The sequence below is a fragment of the Erigeron canadensis genome, chromosome 3, assembly GCF_010389155.1.
Source record: "Erigeron canadensis isolate Cc75 chromosome 3, C_canadensis_v1, whole genome shotgun sequence".
NCBI lineage: Eukaryota > Viridiplantae > Streptophyta > Magnoliopsida > Asterales > Asteraceae > Erigeron > Erigeron canadensis.
This window is the reverse complement of record NC_057763.1, coordinates 23,290,162-23,306,795: the sequence shown is the minus strand read 5'-3', so window position 1 is coordinate 23,306,795 and position 16,634 is coordinate 23,290,162. Positions and strand designations below refer to the sequence as shown.

At 31.5% G+C, this 16,634-nt stretch overlaps 3 protein-coding genes across 3 annotated transcripts; 2 read left to right on the top strand and 1 right to left on the bottom strand.

Moving 5' to 3' along the window:
* Positions 1–104: 104 nt before the first annotated feature.
* Positions 105–1,216, top strand: LOC122593841 (transcription repressor OFP1-like). Its single transcript, XM_043766288.1, has one exon. It carries the CDS (start codon positions 220–222, stop codon positions 1,096–1,098), a length of 879 nt encoding a protein of 292 aa, XP_043622223.1. The 5' UTR covers positions 105–219; the 3' UTR covers positions 1,099–1,216.
* Positions 1,217–1,917: 701 nt separating this feature from the next.
* LOC122593054 (40S ribosomal protein S26-3-like) lies at positions 1,918–4,421 on the bottom strand. The gene is made up of 5 exons (XM_043765396.1): positions 4,308–4,421; positions 4,100–4,192; positions 3,089–3,173; positions 2,867–3,000; positions 1,918–2,117 (listed from the first exon to the last, which is right to left on the bottom strand). The coding sequence occupies exons 1-5, from the start codon at positions 4,308–4,310 to the stop codon at positions 2,046–2,048; spliced, it is 387 nt and encodes a 128-aa protein (XP_043621331.1). The 5' UTR covers positions 4,311–4,421; the 3' UTR covers positions 1,918–2,045.
* Positions 4,422–9,654: 5,233 nt separating this feature from the next.
* Positions 9,655–14,933, top strand: LOC122591710 (WUSCHEL-related homeobox 11-like). The gene is made up of 3 exons (XM_043763958.1): positions 9,655–10,333; positions 11,019–11,194; positions 14,916–14,933. The coding sequence occupies exons 1-3, from the start codon at positions 9,655–9,657 to the stop codon at positions 14,931–14,933; spliced, it is 873 nt and encodes a 290-aa protein (XP_043619893.1).
* Positions 14,934–16,634: the final 1,701 nt, after the last annotated feature.

The window sequence follows — 16,634 nt, the reverse complement described above, 5'->3', positions numbered from 1 at the left end:
CATGCCACCTTTTCAATTTCATTCCCATGGACCCTCTCCTTGAGGTGTATTTTATCTATAAAGTTGGAAAAGATGGTGATTTAAGTTTAGTTTTACAACTCATATTGTTGCAAATAAAGAAAATAACAAAAGCTTGGGACAATATTTCAAGTTTATAAGCCATATTAAGTTAGCACAAACTAGCAAGATATTGAGATTGAGAAAGAGGCAGATAATTTCATGGGGAAACAAAGGTTTAGATTATCACATATGATACCTAATGTTTGGTTTTATAGGCTTAGAGATATGAACAAGAAGACTATCTCAACTTCAAAGCAACTACAAAGCCAACCAAGAAACTCCTTTTGCTACACCCCTAAAATTTACTCTTCACCCATAAACAATAAGCTACCTTCTTCCAAGAATGTGCTCGGTTCAATCTATATTCAACCAACCGAGTCAACTTATGCCGATCAAGATTTGTTTCTTTCGCCTACTAGCAGCTGTTACTATGAAACTCCCTTGAACGAGACGACTAAGTTGTTGGATGGACGACCTTCCACCACTTATAGTTGTGGAGTAATTAGTTCTTCGTCGACTGATGTTAAAATAGAGTTTAGTGAGAGAGCATATACTAACAAGAAGATACAAGATTCAAGTGGCTATGAGTTGAATCAAGAGATCATTGAATTTCAAATGCCTCCTGAAATTGTAACAAAGTCCAAGAGGGACGATACATCTACTGCTATTGCCAAGAAGAATGAAGAAAATAGTAGCCAAAGCTCAATTTCCATCAAAATTGTCAGAAAAACTAGGCGCAAAAAACCAGTTCCACGAGTTAAAATGATCAGCGCAAGTTCTTCAGAAAAAGAAGTATGCAAAACGAGCGTTCATGATCAAAAGAAGTTGTCGAGTAATTGCTGCGTTGTGAAGGCAACATTTGATCCAAGGAAGGACTTACGAGAATCTATGATAGAGATGATTGCAGAGAATAATATCCGGGCTTCCAAAGATTTGGAAAAGCTTCTTGCATGTTACTTGGCTTTAAATTCATACGAGTATCATGATATGATCATCAAGGCATTTGAAGAAATATGGTTGACTTTGGACTTTGTTTAAGGGATGAATTTGTAAGTGTTACTGATTTCTGCTAAAACATATTATGTCATCATGTACTTTGTGTATGTTCTCTGCTGGCTAAACATTGTATATTCTAATGTAAAATTTGTTCAAACAATTACTCTTGGTGGTTAAATTTGCACGAATAAGGTTTCCAGTGTTCAAGCTACTCTAGGAAGGCGAGTCTTTTGACTAGCTCGGATGTACACGAACTAATCAAGTATCTTGTGGCCGTTTCCAAACCCTTCCTCCAAACTAGTACTCAGATGCAACTGGTTAAGCTTATCTTTTTAAAAGCCAGAGAAACATAGGGGCTCAGAAGGTTCCGTGGGTTGCATATACTGCCAACACGAAGAATGTGTGTGTAATGTAAAGCAACCTTTGCACATGGATTGATTGAGTGCTTGTCTAAGTGAATGAATGAATGAATACAAAGTTGAAAACTTGAAGCTACCTTTTGTTAATGTTTAGGGGCCATCCTAAAGTGTGGACAATAATTTTAAAATATTAAGATTGTAACAAGTTTTAGTTGGAACATTTATGATGCAGTAAGAATTATCATACAACTGAACTTTATTTTATCCCGAACCTAGTAAAATAAGTCAACTACAACTCAGCTTAATTCATTGTAAACTTTGATTAAAAAGGTAGCATCCAATAAACATACAACTTTTGTTTATAAACATTAACGACAAAAAGATTGTTACAATTGAGTTCCAAAACAAAAGCGTAACAACTCAAAACCGCAACATTTGTGACTACCCAGGTAAATCTGACGATACTTATGAAAATGGTTATAAAGAACATAAACACACGGCATGCACCAAACAAACTCATGAATCTATTAAAAGATCTTAATTATCAGTTTTAAAACTCATAAGTAACTGAAATTTTGACAACCAGAAGATTAGAACAAAAGCATCAGAATACAGTGATTAAAAAGCAAACTAAGGACGAGCAGGAGCAGGGCCAGCTCCAACACCTGGACGTGGTGCTTGACCAGCCTTGGGAAGATCATCCTGAAACAAACACAACACAAACTTTGATTACCAGATCGAACGAGCAACTTCACAAAAAGTATCGTCAAAAATCGAGAAAAGATTAGTTGCAAAGTCAACCAGAGGAGATACTAGGGAAAATACAAGTCAATCATTCAGAGTGAGTTAAAGCAGATAATTTCAGGTCAATTTAACTCAAATAAGTTGTTTTAAATATGTTGGCAATAATAATTAGTTTCTTTAGTAAAACTTAATTTCTGTTTTTATCCATTTGTCTTGAGAAATAGGGAAAATTGCATACATCCCCACCTTAATTTAGATAACTACATATATCCCCAATATACATGCATAAATACAATATCCTTTAAGCATGTTTTGGGGATAAGTGTAATTATGCAAGTTTAGGTGAGAAACTGAGAATATATGCAAATCCCCAGAAAAAAAATAGAACAGGCCAAATCGCCTGACCAAATAAAACACCGAAACCATCAATTTATTAAAAAAATTGACTTACCTCTGGCAAAAAGCATGACTAATCATATAGTAGGCCCATCTCACTAAAACCAGAAGTCACATTGCATATTGTATACTTAACTATATATATACAAACAAAGGCTAAGAAAGTTCCAGAAAACGATATTTGTGATCGGTTTCTAGCCTAGTATTAATCGGTGTCCATAACGTACAAGGACAATAATCCATTACATAAGTAAACAGCATGCTCAAGTAATAATAGATAAAAGAAGAAGTTAAAAGAAAAGGTGCCATACCCTTGGTCGAGTGAAACGCTTTGGAGGCTCACGGTTCCTTCTATCAGTTCGTGAACGGACCCTAACAACTTTGGAGTGAATTGCACACGAAACACAGTATTGCATCTTCAGGTACAGCTTGGGAAGTGTATACTCTGAAAGATTTTTGATAAGTCATATCACATAACCAGCCATAGTTTAAACTTTAGATAAATCAAACCGAATGTAACATTCAAAACATACGATCAAAAGCGCAGGCTTCTTGAACATCCCTAACGGCTGCTTGCTCCACAATATTCCTCACAAGAAACCTCTTAATAGCCTTGTCCTAATAAACCACACATACAAAAGTAGTCAAGATAATGCCTTGCATACCTAGTTAATACATAACAAAGTCATTACAGTAAAAGTAGATTATTATTATTAATATACACAAATAACAAGAAGAAAAGCAGAGTTCCATTAACAGAAACTGAATTTCATTAAGAAGGGTATTTTTGGTTAGCATAGATTGGCTTAATCCTGTTTGGCTTATCTTCAACAAGCCAAATATTGGGCTTGTTTTTAAAGAAAATCCAAATAAGCAAAACAAAACAAAACAAAACAAAATCAAAGCCAAACACCCCCTAAATACATGGATCCATGATCTAAGAGGGTGTTTCGGATTGCTTGTTTTATGTTTATCTCCTTACGATTTTTTTTTTATTTATCTCCTATTTGCGTATTGCTATTTGCTTGTTTTTTTAGCAAATAAGCAATAACAAAAACTCTTAACAAAGACTACTTATCTGCTTATGTTGCAAAAAAAAGCACTTTTTATCATTTATTTTTCTGGCAGACAAGCGATTATAAATAAGCAATCTCAAATTCCCCCCTAAGAACGCTCCCAACAGTCTAGTCACTTTGCTCATCCCTTCTTGTCGATTCACCGACATCATAGGCGACGTCTCATCAGTTAACCGACAAACATACGTAGGTTCCACCTTCAGTTTACAAGTCGCTATATATCATTTACATCTCCTAATACATAATGTTTTTCTACAAGCAATAATTATACGACGCTAATACAGAAAACCTGACGAATAGTGACGTCATGTCACCATCGGGAGGACTGTTAGCTATATGCGGTATAATACAGTCACAAAATCATAAAAATCCATGAATATGTATTGAAATTATCTCATTTTAATATCATATATATATATATATCCGACTTTTCTAGAGTATCAAATTAGAATAGGAAAGAATGAAAACCTTAGGGCAACATTTGCCACAGTTGGAGCAACGAATAAACTTGACGTGTCCACGTCCATGCTTGTTTCTTCCTCCATTTCTTCTCTTGAACGTCTGACCACACACATTTCTTTAAAAATTAATTATATAAAACTACTACAATACAATTAATTAATACTAGATAAATCTAAATAATAATAATTATTATTATTATATGAGAGTAACTCACCATCCTTGCAGCTCAAACAAAAAGAAGTTTTCTGTAAGATGGGAAAACACCGCGCCGCCGCCACAGCAAACTTATGAGTTATTAGGGTTTTGATGTATGTGTGGGAAATATAAGGCGTATGATTTTGATAACTCTTTTTATTTCTAACAGGCCGTCTGACTGACATAATGTATGGGCTCATATGTCAATGTAGCCCATTGAGGCCCAAGAATATAAATCAACGAAATCGTAGATTAAGGTTTTATTGATGGATTAAAAACACTACAAATATTTCATTTCGTGTGAACAAATTCAAAATTTTGTCACACTTTTATGTGTGTAAAAATATGCAGAATTAAATGTGTATGAAAATTTCTTCACACTAAAAAGTGTGTAGAATTAAAACTTCATACTTTTGAGTGTGAACTTTCATAAAAAAATTTTGTAACACCCCATTTGTCCACGCTAACTAAAAAGATAGCGTGAACGGTTGAAGTTTATTAAAGTGTGGTATATCTTGACCTTTGGATTGAAATCAAATGTCAAGATTCAAAGATCATCTTTAAATCTTGATCCTTAATTTCAAATCAAGGGTTATGATCACCAACTTTACCAATAAAATTATATGTAACTTTAGAGGATTCTCATTCGGTAAAATCACTTAGTCATATTTCAATAGCGGCCAAACTTGCATGGTTGCTTACAAAGGCTAACGTGCAAACCATCACACCAAAGGTGTGGTTAAAAATTCATACACATTAAATATATTGGTATTGACAGATTCAAATAGGTTTTGGACATTAACATGACCATCTTTACAAACACTTTTTGTCAAACCTACTGACATTATATTATATTATATAAATATATATATATATGGTAGAGATCCTGGAAGAAGGTGTCTTAAGGAGAGAAGGGAGAGAAGGTCCTATAGGTCAATTCGAACGTGACATGTGTCAAAATGAAAAAAAATGTGCGGTGGCATTTTGGTAAATAAATCAAACTTTTTTGAAGCTTTGTCAGCCTGGGTTCTGGATCAGCTTGGGTTCTGATCAGTTTGGTAGGTCAGCTTGGTCAGCTTGGGTTCTGGGTTAGCTTGGTTGGTCAGCTTGGTCTAGGTCAGCTTGGGATCTGATCAACTTAGTTGGTCAGCATGATCAGTTTGGTCAGATTGGGGTCAGGGTCTGATTGGGTCAGCTTTGGGTCAGGTTGGGCCAGGTTGGGTTAGCTTGGGGTTGGGTCAGCTTGGGGTCTGGGTCAGGTTGGGTCAGCTTGACACAATCTACACAAATGTAGATTATGGTTTTGGGTCAGCTTGGGGGCTGGTTCAGGTTGGGTTAGCTTGGTTAGCTTGGGTTGGGTCAGCTTGACACAATCTAGACAAATATAGATTAATCTACACAAATGTAGATTATGAGTTTTGGGTCAACTTGGGGTCTGGGTCAGGTTGGGTCAGCTTGACACAATCTACACAAATGTAGATTATGGGTTTTGGGTCAACTTGGGGTCCGGTTGGGTCAGCTTGGGGTCTGGGTCTGGTTGGGTCATGTTGGTTAGCTTGACACAAAACTACACATAATCTACACAAATGTAGATCCCAAGCTGACCCAGATTCCAGGCTGACTAAGCTGACCAATAACCCAGGCTGACCAATCTGACCCAACAAAGCTGACCAACCAAGCTTATCAGAACCTAAGCTGACCCAGAACCCAAGCTGACCAACCAAGCTGACCTAGAACCCAGGCTGACCAAGCTGACCCAACCAAGCTGACAAACCAAGCTGATCATAACCCAAGCTGACTCAGACCCAAACTGACCCAGAAACAGGCTGACAAAAGTTTGATTTATTTACAAAAATGCCACCGCGTTTTTTTTTTAAATCTACATGTCACGTTCTGATTGTTTCATAAGACCTTCTTTCCCTTCTCTCCTTAAGACATCTTCTTATTTGATCTCTCATATATATATATATATATATATATATGGTTATTGGAGAGAATATATGTGTAAATATGTAAATATAATCATTTTTTTGATTTTTTAAATATCATCAAAGAAATGTTATTTTCTAAATATTCCACAAAAAAGTAACAAAAAACAAGCTTTATATACCCAAAATCCAAAGCACTACTGGTGTCGTCGCTTCTTTTTGTATGTACTAATTAGAGTTTATAAATTTTATTTTGAATCTAAGAGTATTTGTAGTGGTTCACACTCCCACACCATGTAGTGTGACACATCAGCGTTACGTCAACATCACATGATACCACCCAGCAAGCACATCACATCCGTAATGATAAGCATACCACACCATATTCTTATATTAAAATATTACACTTTAATTTATTAGAAAAAGCATAATGAATTTAAATGATTAAAAATAAAGCTTCATTAAATGTTACAATACTTTAAAAATAAAAATAAATAAACTATCCTCAATATAGTCCCTAGATTATTCTACACTATTAATAGAAACTTTTTATTAAGAATAAAGAAAACATCATATTAAATTTAAAACCATATAAACCATTAATCCACACTTCCAAACACTCAAAAATAATACTCCCTCCGTCCCAATTTAAATGTCCAAGTTTGACTGTCTAAGTCTTTCATTCGCATTGGCGAAAGTTATATCATTATAAAATACATTGAAAACTTAATCGATTCATATATATTACATAAGTTTTACATAACACAAATAGAATTCTAGATGGTCAAAGTTAACCATGAAAGACCAAAAATGTCAAACAATGACATTTAAATTGGGACCGGGGGGGGGGGGGGGTAGCAATCTATACACACCATGTCACCATCAATTCATAAACACACACATAAAGCGGATAAAGTTGAAGGATACTAGCTAACCCCGGCGTCGTCGATGTACCCACGTTGGCCTTCCACACGTGAACCACCCCACAACGACCCCAAATTTCTAACAGTCCACGCAACCACCGCAGTGTCGTTGGTTGTCCACGTACACCGTCGACGTAAATACCATTACGAATACTCTAATGTACAATAGAATTTAGTATTTTTTTTAATAAATTAAATCATCCATCACACAATATATGTTTTAATGAATAGACCATCCATCCATGTATGTTTTAATTGCTATAGTTGTTTTAAGCTGAATTTGTATATTGTTAGGTTATTTGTTGTAATATTGACATTACATTTATACATTATGTTCATGGCTTAGTGTATACATTATCTCAATGGTTTTGTTAATATAGCTACACATACAGAAACTGACACACCAAGACACACTAACGGCCTGTACCATGGTATCCGCTGCAACATGCTAATATATATATATATATATATATAGTTAACCGAACGATTTTAAGGCCTCTCCAAAACTAAAGATATGCTTAAACATTGCTATGTAGATTTTATCCTATGTGTCATTTTCATACTTTTTTCATAATATTTTACTCATACATTTTATGTAGATTAAATTATTAAAAGAAGTAAAAATAAAATAGAAAAGAATAAATGGTGAACAAATCGTCAACTTTTTTGGAACTAAATTTATTCGGATTTAAGTGTGCAATCTTTTTGAGACCATATTTTCTTATTTTAATTTTGATAATCAGAATAATCTATAACCAAATTAAAATATAACATCACTTTCAAATATATGTATTTAAATTGTATCAACATGAAAACAATACCGCCCAATAAATTTGGGATCACTTAACACAGTATTTACTTTTATATAATAGTCATTATAGCCTATTTAATCTACACTTTTATTGATAAGGACCATCAATTTTAATGGATTTTATACTATTTAATGGTAAAAATTTTATTCATTATTTTTTTCCAACAAAATAAAAAAAATACATCAACTTAAAAACTATCGCACATCGTGCGAGTAAAAGACCTAGTATATATATATATATATATATATTTGTATGTTTGTAATTAAAATCTTACAACACACAAAATTGATCTAAGTGGAATAATGTTATTTGAGGTTGTTTAATCTTTAGAATACGACCGAGTTTAATAATTTAATTGTCAGTTAATAGTAATACAATTCTATTTTGTTAATTTACTAGCTAATCGACCCGGGTTCAACCCGGGTTAACTGATAAACGCTTTGCAAATAAACCGAACAATACCCGGATAACTTTAAAATATATTGTCATATTAAAATGTATAAAAACAACTTTAAATAAATTGAAAGTTGTGGTAAATTATTATGTAAAAAACAAAACTAAACGGAAACAATAGTATTGTAGTTGTGGACACACGTTAAAACACATTCGGTTGGCAAAAACAAAAACAAAAACAAAAACGTTATCTAATAAAAATGTATAACGAAAAAATAGGGTGATTAAAACTTACATAATAATGTGGACATTTAATAAAAATCTATATTGATGATACATATTTAAGAAATAATATTTTGAATTTTAAATAAAAATGTATGATGATGCTAATTAAATTAAAAGGATGTGTAGTAATACAATTTTTAAAAAATCTTAATCAACCAGGATGCAATCCGAGAAGTTACAAATATATTTCGTTATAATAAATACATAAATAAAATTTGTTATAAGAGGCAGACATTGATCTTAACATTATCAAATATTGAATTCAATAATGAACAAAATATCAAAACTATAAATTTGTAATTAATAAAAATTGTTATAGGTGGACATTAATTAGACTATACAAGCTTCAAAGTATAATAATATTAGCATCATCACTATGTAATAATAATATAACCTACAACCTATAAAAATAAAACATAATTTACGTATTTATAACCATAAACTCAATACACCAACGAGGTAGACTAATAGACATGTATTTATGCATTTTAATTTCAAAATAAATTATTACTTAGAGATAGATATATATAGAAGATATCCTTAATTTTAATTTATAAATATTTTATCAAAACTTAAGTGGAAATTCTAAACTATGATGACTAAATAAAGAAAATGTTAAATTAGAATAATTATATTTTTGTAATGTGACATCATCTTTAATTATATATATGTAGGAAAGAATTACAATATGACACATAAAATTTTTGTTCTAGAATCAATCTTCCTTTATTAATAATAGAGATTTTTTCGCATTAAGCAAAATTAGCTAGGGTGGTAAATTAATTACGTGATGTCATGCCGACCCCATGCAACCTTAATCCTTAATAAGAAGTAGTCGTATAAGTATATGTTTTGAAACGTGGCAAGCTCTCTTGGCTTTATAAATATTATAAACAAATACCCATTTGCTTACAAAATTCTGTATGTTCATGTGCTCTCCCAAATTTTTTATATCCTTTTGGTCTTTCCCAACACTATAGCCCTGATCTTGAAGTATTCTACCACTACTTTCTTGTCTCAAAGTCATGGAAGTCATGGAAGATCATCAAGCTCAAGCACAAACAACAACACAATCTCAAACTCAAATCCAAAGTAGTACTAGTAGTCCTAGGAACCAATGCACTCTTGAAAGAAATGAACCTGTTAGGTCAAGATGGACCCCTAAACCTGAACAAATTCTCATACTTGAGTCCATTTTCAATAGTGGCATGGTTAACCCTCCTAAAGAAGAAACCGTTAAAATAAGAAAGCTTCTTGAGAAATTCGGTTCGGTTGGGGATGCAAATGTTTTCTATTGGTTTCAAAATCGTCGTTCTAGGTCTAGAAGAAGGCAACGTCAAATTCAAGCTAGCCTTATCAATAGTGGCTCATTAGATCAACACCAACAACAACAGTCCCCAATGCTTGCAAGATGTGGCGGTGGCGGTGTAACTGATCAGTATCAGGCTGTATACACCGCCACTACCACATCACCAGAGTTAATCATGCAACAACCACCTTCCGGTTTTTTCCCCATGCTACAATCTTTGTCACCTGTGGCTGGTTCTTCTTCCTCTTCTTCTCCTCCTCCTTCACGGATAGATGGGGGAGTTGAATATCCATTTTCTGGTCAATCTTTAACTTTCCCAGAATTTGAGCACAACACTTCCATGCCTTCTTCAAGTTTATTGCATTTAGATACTTCAAAAGTTCATTATGAATTTGGTAGGGTTACTTTATATAGAAATATATATATATATACTTTTCTTATTCTAACAATATTAATTACTCCAATTTGAAAACTATTTGTTTCATATGTAAAACGGCTTTTAATTAAAACTTAGCCAAATTTTGGTTTAGCTAGTACTCGTATAATTTACTTTGTCCATTTGAAAGATACTATATAAAACTCATCTAGTTCACAATTATTGCAATAATACCAGTCATGTATTATTAGTACATACTAAATTGATAAAGTTTTCCTGAATTATGATTCTCACATTTTAAATAAATCTTGATTTTGAAGTAGGATACTTCAATTCCTTGCTGAATAATTAAGTATATTTTTCGATTAGGAATTGAAGTGAAGGCATACTACTGGAATTAAAATGTTGAAAAATTAATTTATCTTGAATAAGCTAATTTAACTAATTATTTTTCAAAACTGAAAAATATTAATTGCACTAGCTAGGTTTGGGAATTTTGATCTTAAAAAAAGACACTTTTTATAACTTTTTCTTTTAAAGATATATACCCTGTAAGCCGTCTCGTTACCTTTGAGTAGAGATATTATGACTCTCTAAATCTTTCTCCATATCCCAAAACAGAATTGGGTATTATTGTTATCGTTGTTTTAAAGATATACCCCGGACGATATATATGCCTTACTAAGGTTTACTTGTAGCTTCAGGATTCATCACAGTGTTCATCAATGGAGTTCCGACGGAGGTGGAAAGCGGTCCACTTAACATCAAATCTATGTTCAATGAAGAGGTCATGCTAGTACACTCATCTGGTGTGCCAGTGCCTCTTGATGACTATGGTATTTCAATGCCTGGTTTGCAACATGGTGAAAGCTACTTCTTGGTAAGCAAACTTTAGTTCATTATTGTTAATCCATAACCCCCTCTCCCTCCATATCAAGCTTAATTAATTAGGTCACCTAGGTAACAAATGTCCTTTTTCAAAGTACAATTTTATGCATTTTGTATGACTAGATATCTTTCAACATGTTTTTTTGCGCATCAAAATAAATTAAATAAGCAAAATTTTGTCAATCCATCTCACTTATCAAGCTTGCTTATGTAACAAAATATCCTTTATCAAGTACAACTTTATGCATTTTGTATGGCTAAACAAATGGTATTACGGTAACATTATGTTTTTTTGTGCATTAAATAATAAGCAAGTCTAATATATGGCTAAATAAATAATAAACTAGCTAGTTACATATAACAATTAATTATAAGTCTTTTAGTAAGTCTCGAAAACCATGATGGTATAGCTTAATTTTGTTTTCAAAGGTGTCATATTTTGATTTTCAAAGTCTTTCTTTATAAATTTTGACCTTAAGTATTTTTATTTGTGTTATATATTACGAGTATTTGATAAAAACTATAACAATAGAATTTACATTGAAAACTCAATCAGTTCATATAACTTTCATCAAATACTATATTATACAAATCAAAATATTAAAGGTCAAAGTTTATAAATGAAGACTTTGAAATTCAAAGTATGACACATTTAATGGGACGGAAGGAGTATTTAATTACTTGCAATGATTAGTAAGCAACTCTAACCTACAATTTTCAGATTACCCTACTATTATATCTAAGTAATAACATTAATTTACATTGCTTTTTAACTAGTAATATACATAAATTTGAAATTGAATAATGGCAATCATAAACCAAATGATAACTTTTGGTTACCATTTTATGTCATCAAGACCATTCAATTTTCAAGTTGATATGCAAACATTTCACGCATATATATGTATGAGTGTACGTACACGCTAGCTAATATATATGTATACACACACGCATGCACGAATGAATGTGTGTGTACAGGCCGGATTCTAACAATCTTGTCACGCTATACTTTGTAACACTTCTCCTAGGTCATATGCAATTTTTTGGGTATCAGAAAATGATAAATATATATATATATATATATTATATATATACACAAAAGTCTGTTGATTTATTTGACTGTTGTTAAAACGGACAAATAGATATGTTTTTTTTACATTTGTTTTCACACAAGAAGGTGCAAGTTGCCAAAACACACTAGCATCCGCACGCTTTACCAGACAAAGTTTCTATAAATAGAAACCCGAAATACCTCTTGTCTCTAGCCTAGGATTCCTTTTCTAGGAAATTTCACTATAGTTATATACATAGCTAGGTGTCTACTCGTTGTTTTCGGGACTTAGACTCGAAATCCAAATTTTTGACTCGTAACTCAACACGTGATTTGAATCGTAAAAGTCAAGGTATTTGATGATATATACAAGTATTTATATTGTAGAAATATAGTATTATATTTATATATTAAGTTAAAAATAAATTTGAAACAATAAAAATTTATAAAAAATAATAAATTATTTGTGACCCGTGACTCGACTCGTGACTCGAAACATGATTCAGGCTGACTCGCACTAAAAAAACGAGTCATGTTACGACTCTGGGGCAACTCCGAGTCATCCACCGAGTCGACTCGTTTTTACTTTGTTTTGACTCAACTCATGACTCGTACGAATTTAACAATTATGGTTATATATATACTGTATATGCTTTGGAATTGAATATTTGAAATTATATCTTAACTTTAACATGTGAAAATTTATTTAAAAACTGAAATTTGCATGAAAGCCAGTAAATTTATCAAATATATCATTTAAAATTTAATACAATATATTATATTGGATTGGATTGTAATTATATTTTACCTATTTTAGTTTAATTTTAACAAACCTAATGACATTTTAATTATATGCTCACACACAAAGGTTCATGCAAAAACCTTTTTACAAGAAACCGTAAGAGCTTTAATATGTATTACATCATATGTTTTTTAAAGTTTATAAACGACTTTAAAATTGTGTATATACTAGTAGATTATATATATATATATATATATTATATATATAATCTCGTGTAAATAACGATGCTAAATTAATTTATAATATAACTAAAAGAGGGAGTTGGGGTACACTTGGCACCCCTAATCCCCATTCTTTAGCCTAATCTTCCATCCTTATTAATTCTTTAATTTTTTAATATTAATCTAAATTAATTTACACCTTTTGGTTTTCCATCACCAATTTACACTTTAACCCCAATCTAAAACAATTAATTTACACTTTTTGGTTTCCCATCACCAATTTACATTTTAACCCAATTTAAAATAATTAACTTACACTTTTTAATTAATATATTTTGAGACTATCCGTCCATTGGACGGACCTGCACACTAGTTATAATATATCTTAAACATACATGTCAACATCCTTTTGACAGTAAAAACTTTTCACTTTCAAATCTCAATATTATTGTATATATATATATAGGGGTTGGGTATTGTAAAATAAGTATTAAAGTAAAATAAATAAGACAAGATCATGACCCTTTGATCAAGATTAGATTGATGCATGAAGATTCACGAAACAATTGATGCAAAATGATTTTAATGATGCACGGTGATTTTTAGTGAATATAAACTTATTGTTTTATTTGTTTTACTTTAATACTTGTTTTATTTTACCTAAAACCTATATATATATATATATATATGGGAGAAGTGAAGGTAGTGTTATTATGCACCCAATTTAAGTGAAATCCTTCTTACATGCTTGATTTTTAAACCATAAAATACATTTGGGCCAATTATTAATTCATTATATATTAAATATTAAAAATTAGTATGTGAGAAGGATTTCACTCAAATTGGGCGCATAATAGCACCACCTTTACTTTTCCCATATATATATATATATATATATATATGGGTTGGTTATTGTAAAACATGTATTAAAGTAAAACAAATAAGACAAAATCTTGACCCTTAGATCATGGTTAACTTGATGCACGAAGATTTACGAATCAATTGATGTACGATGATTTTTATGATGCATGGTGATTATCACTGTAGAATAACGTATTGTTTTATTTGTTTTACATTAATACTTGTTTTATTTTACCTGAAACCTATATATATATATATATATATATGGGGATATGAGGGAGGGGATTCCCTCAAGTTGTTTCCAACTTGATTAATCAAGTTGGAAACATCTTGACCTTTGGATTGAAATCAAGGGTCAAGATTAAAAGATGATCTATCAATCTTGACCTTTAATTTCAATCTAATGATCAAGATTTGGCTATCATGACTAGTCATGTTGGCCAAATTGAGGGAATCTCCTCCCAGTGAATGTGGGGTTATCTCACACCCAATTTTGGTGAAAACTCCTCACATCTTGATTTTTTATTCCATAAAAATTAGGGGGCCATCAAATTCATTAATTTTAAAATATTAATATGTGAGAAGTTTTTCACCCAATTTAAATGTGTGACAAATCCATACCCACTTTTCCCATATATATAGATATATGAATTATAAAGTATCAATTAAAATATGTAATATTCTTGCTTTGGGAATTACATGAAACATGAGTATATTAGGATCAGATTCTGCACACAACCATATATCCATGCATATTATTGCATGAAAAATAATATTTGAATATACTATGAGTCTGTTATTCCAAATATTGCTAATAAAGCCACTTGACATTTTACAGGTATCAAGGCCCAGTTAGATAGAAATTTGAGCTCCACCCGACCACCTTTCAACACTTATTTTGTGATCTGAGCAATAAAGCTAGCTGTGAGCCATATATATATATATATATATATGGATCGATCTGCTTTCATATATACATATCCAGCCAATACTTATTCTGTTTGTTTGTTCAAAATTAAATTTTATTTATATAGTTCGTTTGAAATAATTTAAATATATTATATACATATGTACGTAATAGTTTGTATAAACATACAATAATATTGTACAAGCTAGTGATCATGAGATAAAACTATGAGTATTATGTTGATTTAGATGACGTAAGTAAATGCGCACCCGAGCCCCCAGCATATAATTAATTAATCGTATGATCAACTATATATATCAATTAAATTATATATATATATAAATATCGATCTATTGTTCTTGGCGAATTGACATTTTTGTTGACTTTCAATCTTAATCGAAAAATGTTATTTTCCCAATTTCATCCGTCATAACCCGACTCTAAAAGCCCGACCATTCATAGATTCAAATTTGGTAATATGACTGGAATGAAAACAACCGTCCAATTAAGTAATTGTAAAAAGAAACATCATTTAGCTAGCCATTAATCTATGATTCAAACCATTAATTAAAATGGAAATTAAAGGTCAATTCTGCTAGTGTGTTAGAGTTGGCTTATATATCCTAAGCTTTGGTTTTGCGCATTAGTATGGGGAGTTATAAATCTATAACAATTTTTTGTCACCCACATCAATACATGCGCGCATTTACAATGATATATTATGCAGTAAAGACGGAATATATACATTTATTGTGAAAGACTAAAAGTTGTCATATATATATATATATATATATATGTGGGAAAAATGAATATAAGGTTGTCCGACACCTAACCTTGGGTGTGGAACCACTCACATACTAATATTTTATTATTTATTGTTTAATGAATAAATGTCTAGGCCTCCACGATTTTTATGGTTTAAAAAATTAATGTGATTATCCGGCATCTAAACTTAGGTACTTAACAGCCTTATATTTTTCGTCCCCCCTCTTCTCTCTCTCTCTCTCTCTCTCTCTATATATATATATATATATATATATGGGGACAATCAAATAAGAACAGTTTTAAAATAAGAACGGTGAGAACACTTAAAAAACATCATTTTGATGCATTCAAAATCCATAAAACTAACATAGTGCTTAACTAATTATCATTATTTAACTGTTTAACAACACATTGATCAGTCAAAATTCAAAAAATCACGTTTTTTGGTGGATGCATTATTTTGAAGAATATGCATCCAAGATGGATGCACAAAACAAAAAACATGATTTTCTTGATTTTGACAGGCCAATGTGTTGTTATACACTTAAATAATGATAATTAGTTAAGCACTATGTTAGTTTTATGAACTTTTAATGCATCAAAATGATGTTTTTTAAGTGTTCTCACCGTTCTTATTTTAAGACTGTTCTCACTGAAGTGTTACCCTATATATATATATATATATATATATATATATATATCAGTCACCTCTAATCATTGATGATCTTTTTATAAAAAGGGATTTATATCCATGAACCTTCAATTCATTTTCAATAAGGTTTTCCTAGCTATGAATCATGCATATGGTACTGCCCTATTAATTTGATGGTGTAATTAATTTGATAGCGATTCTTTTTAGGTAGTCTCTGCCCTATTAAGGAACAA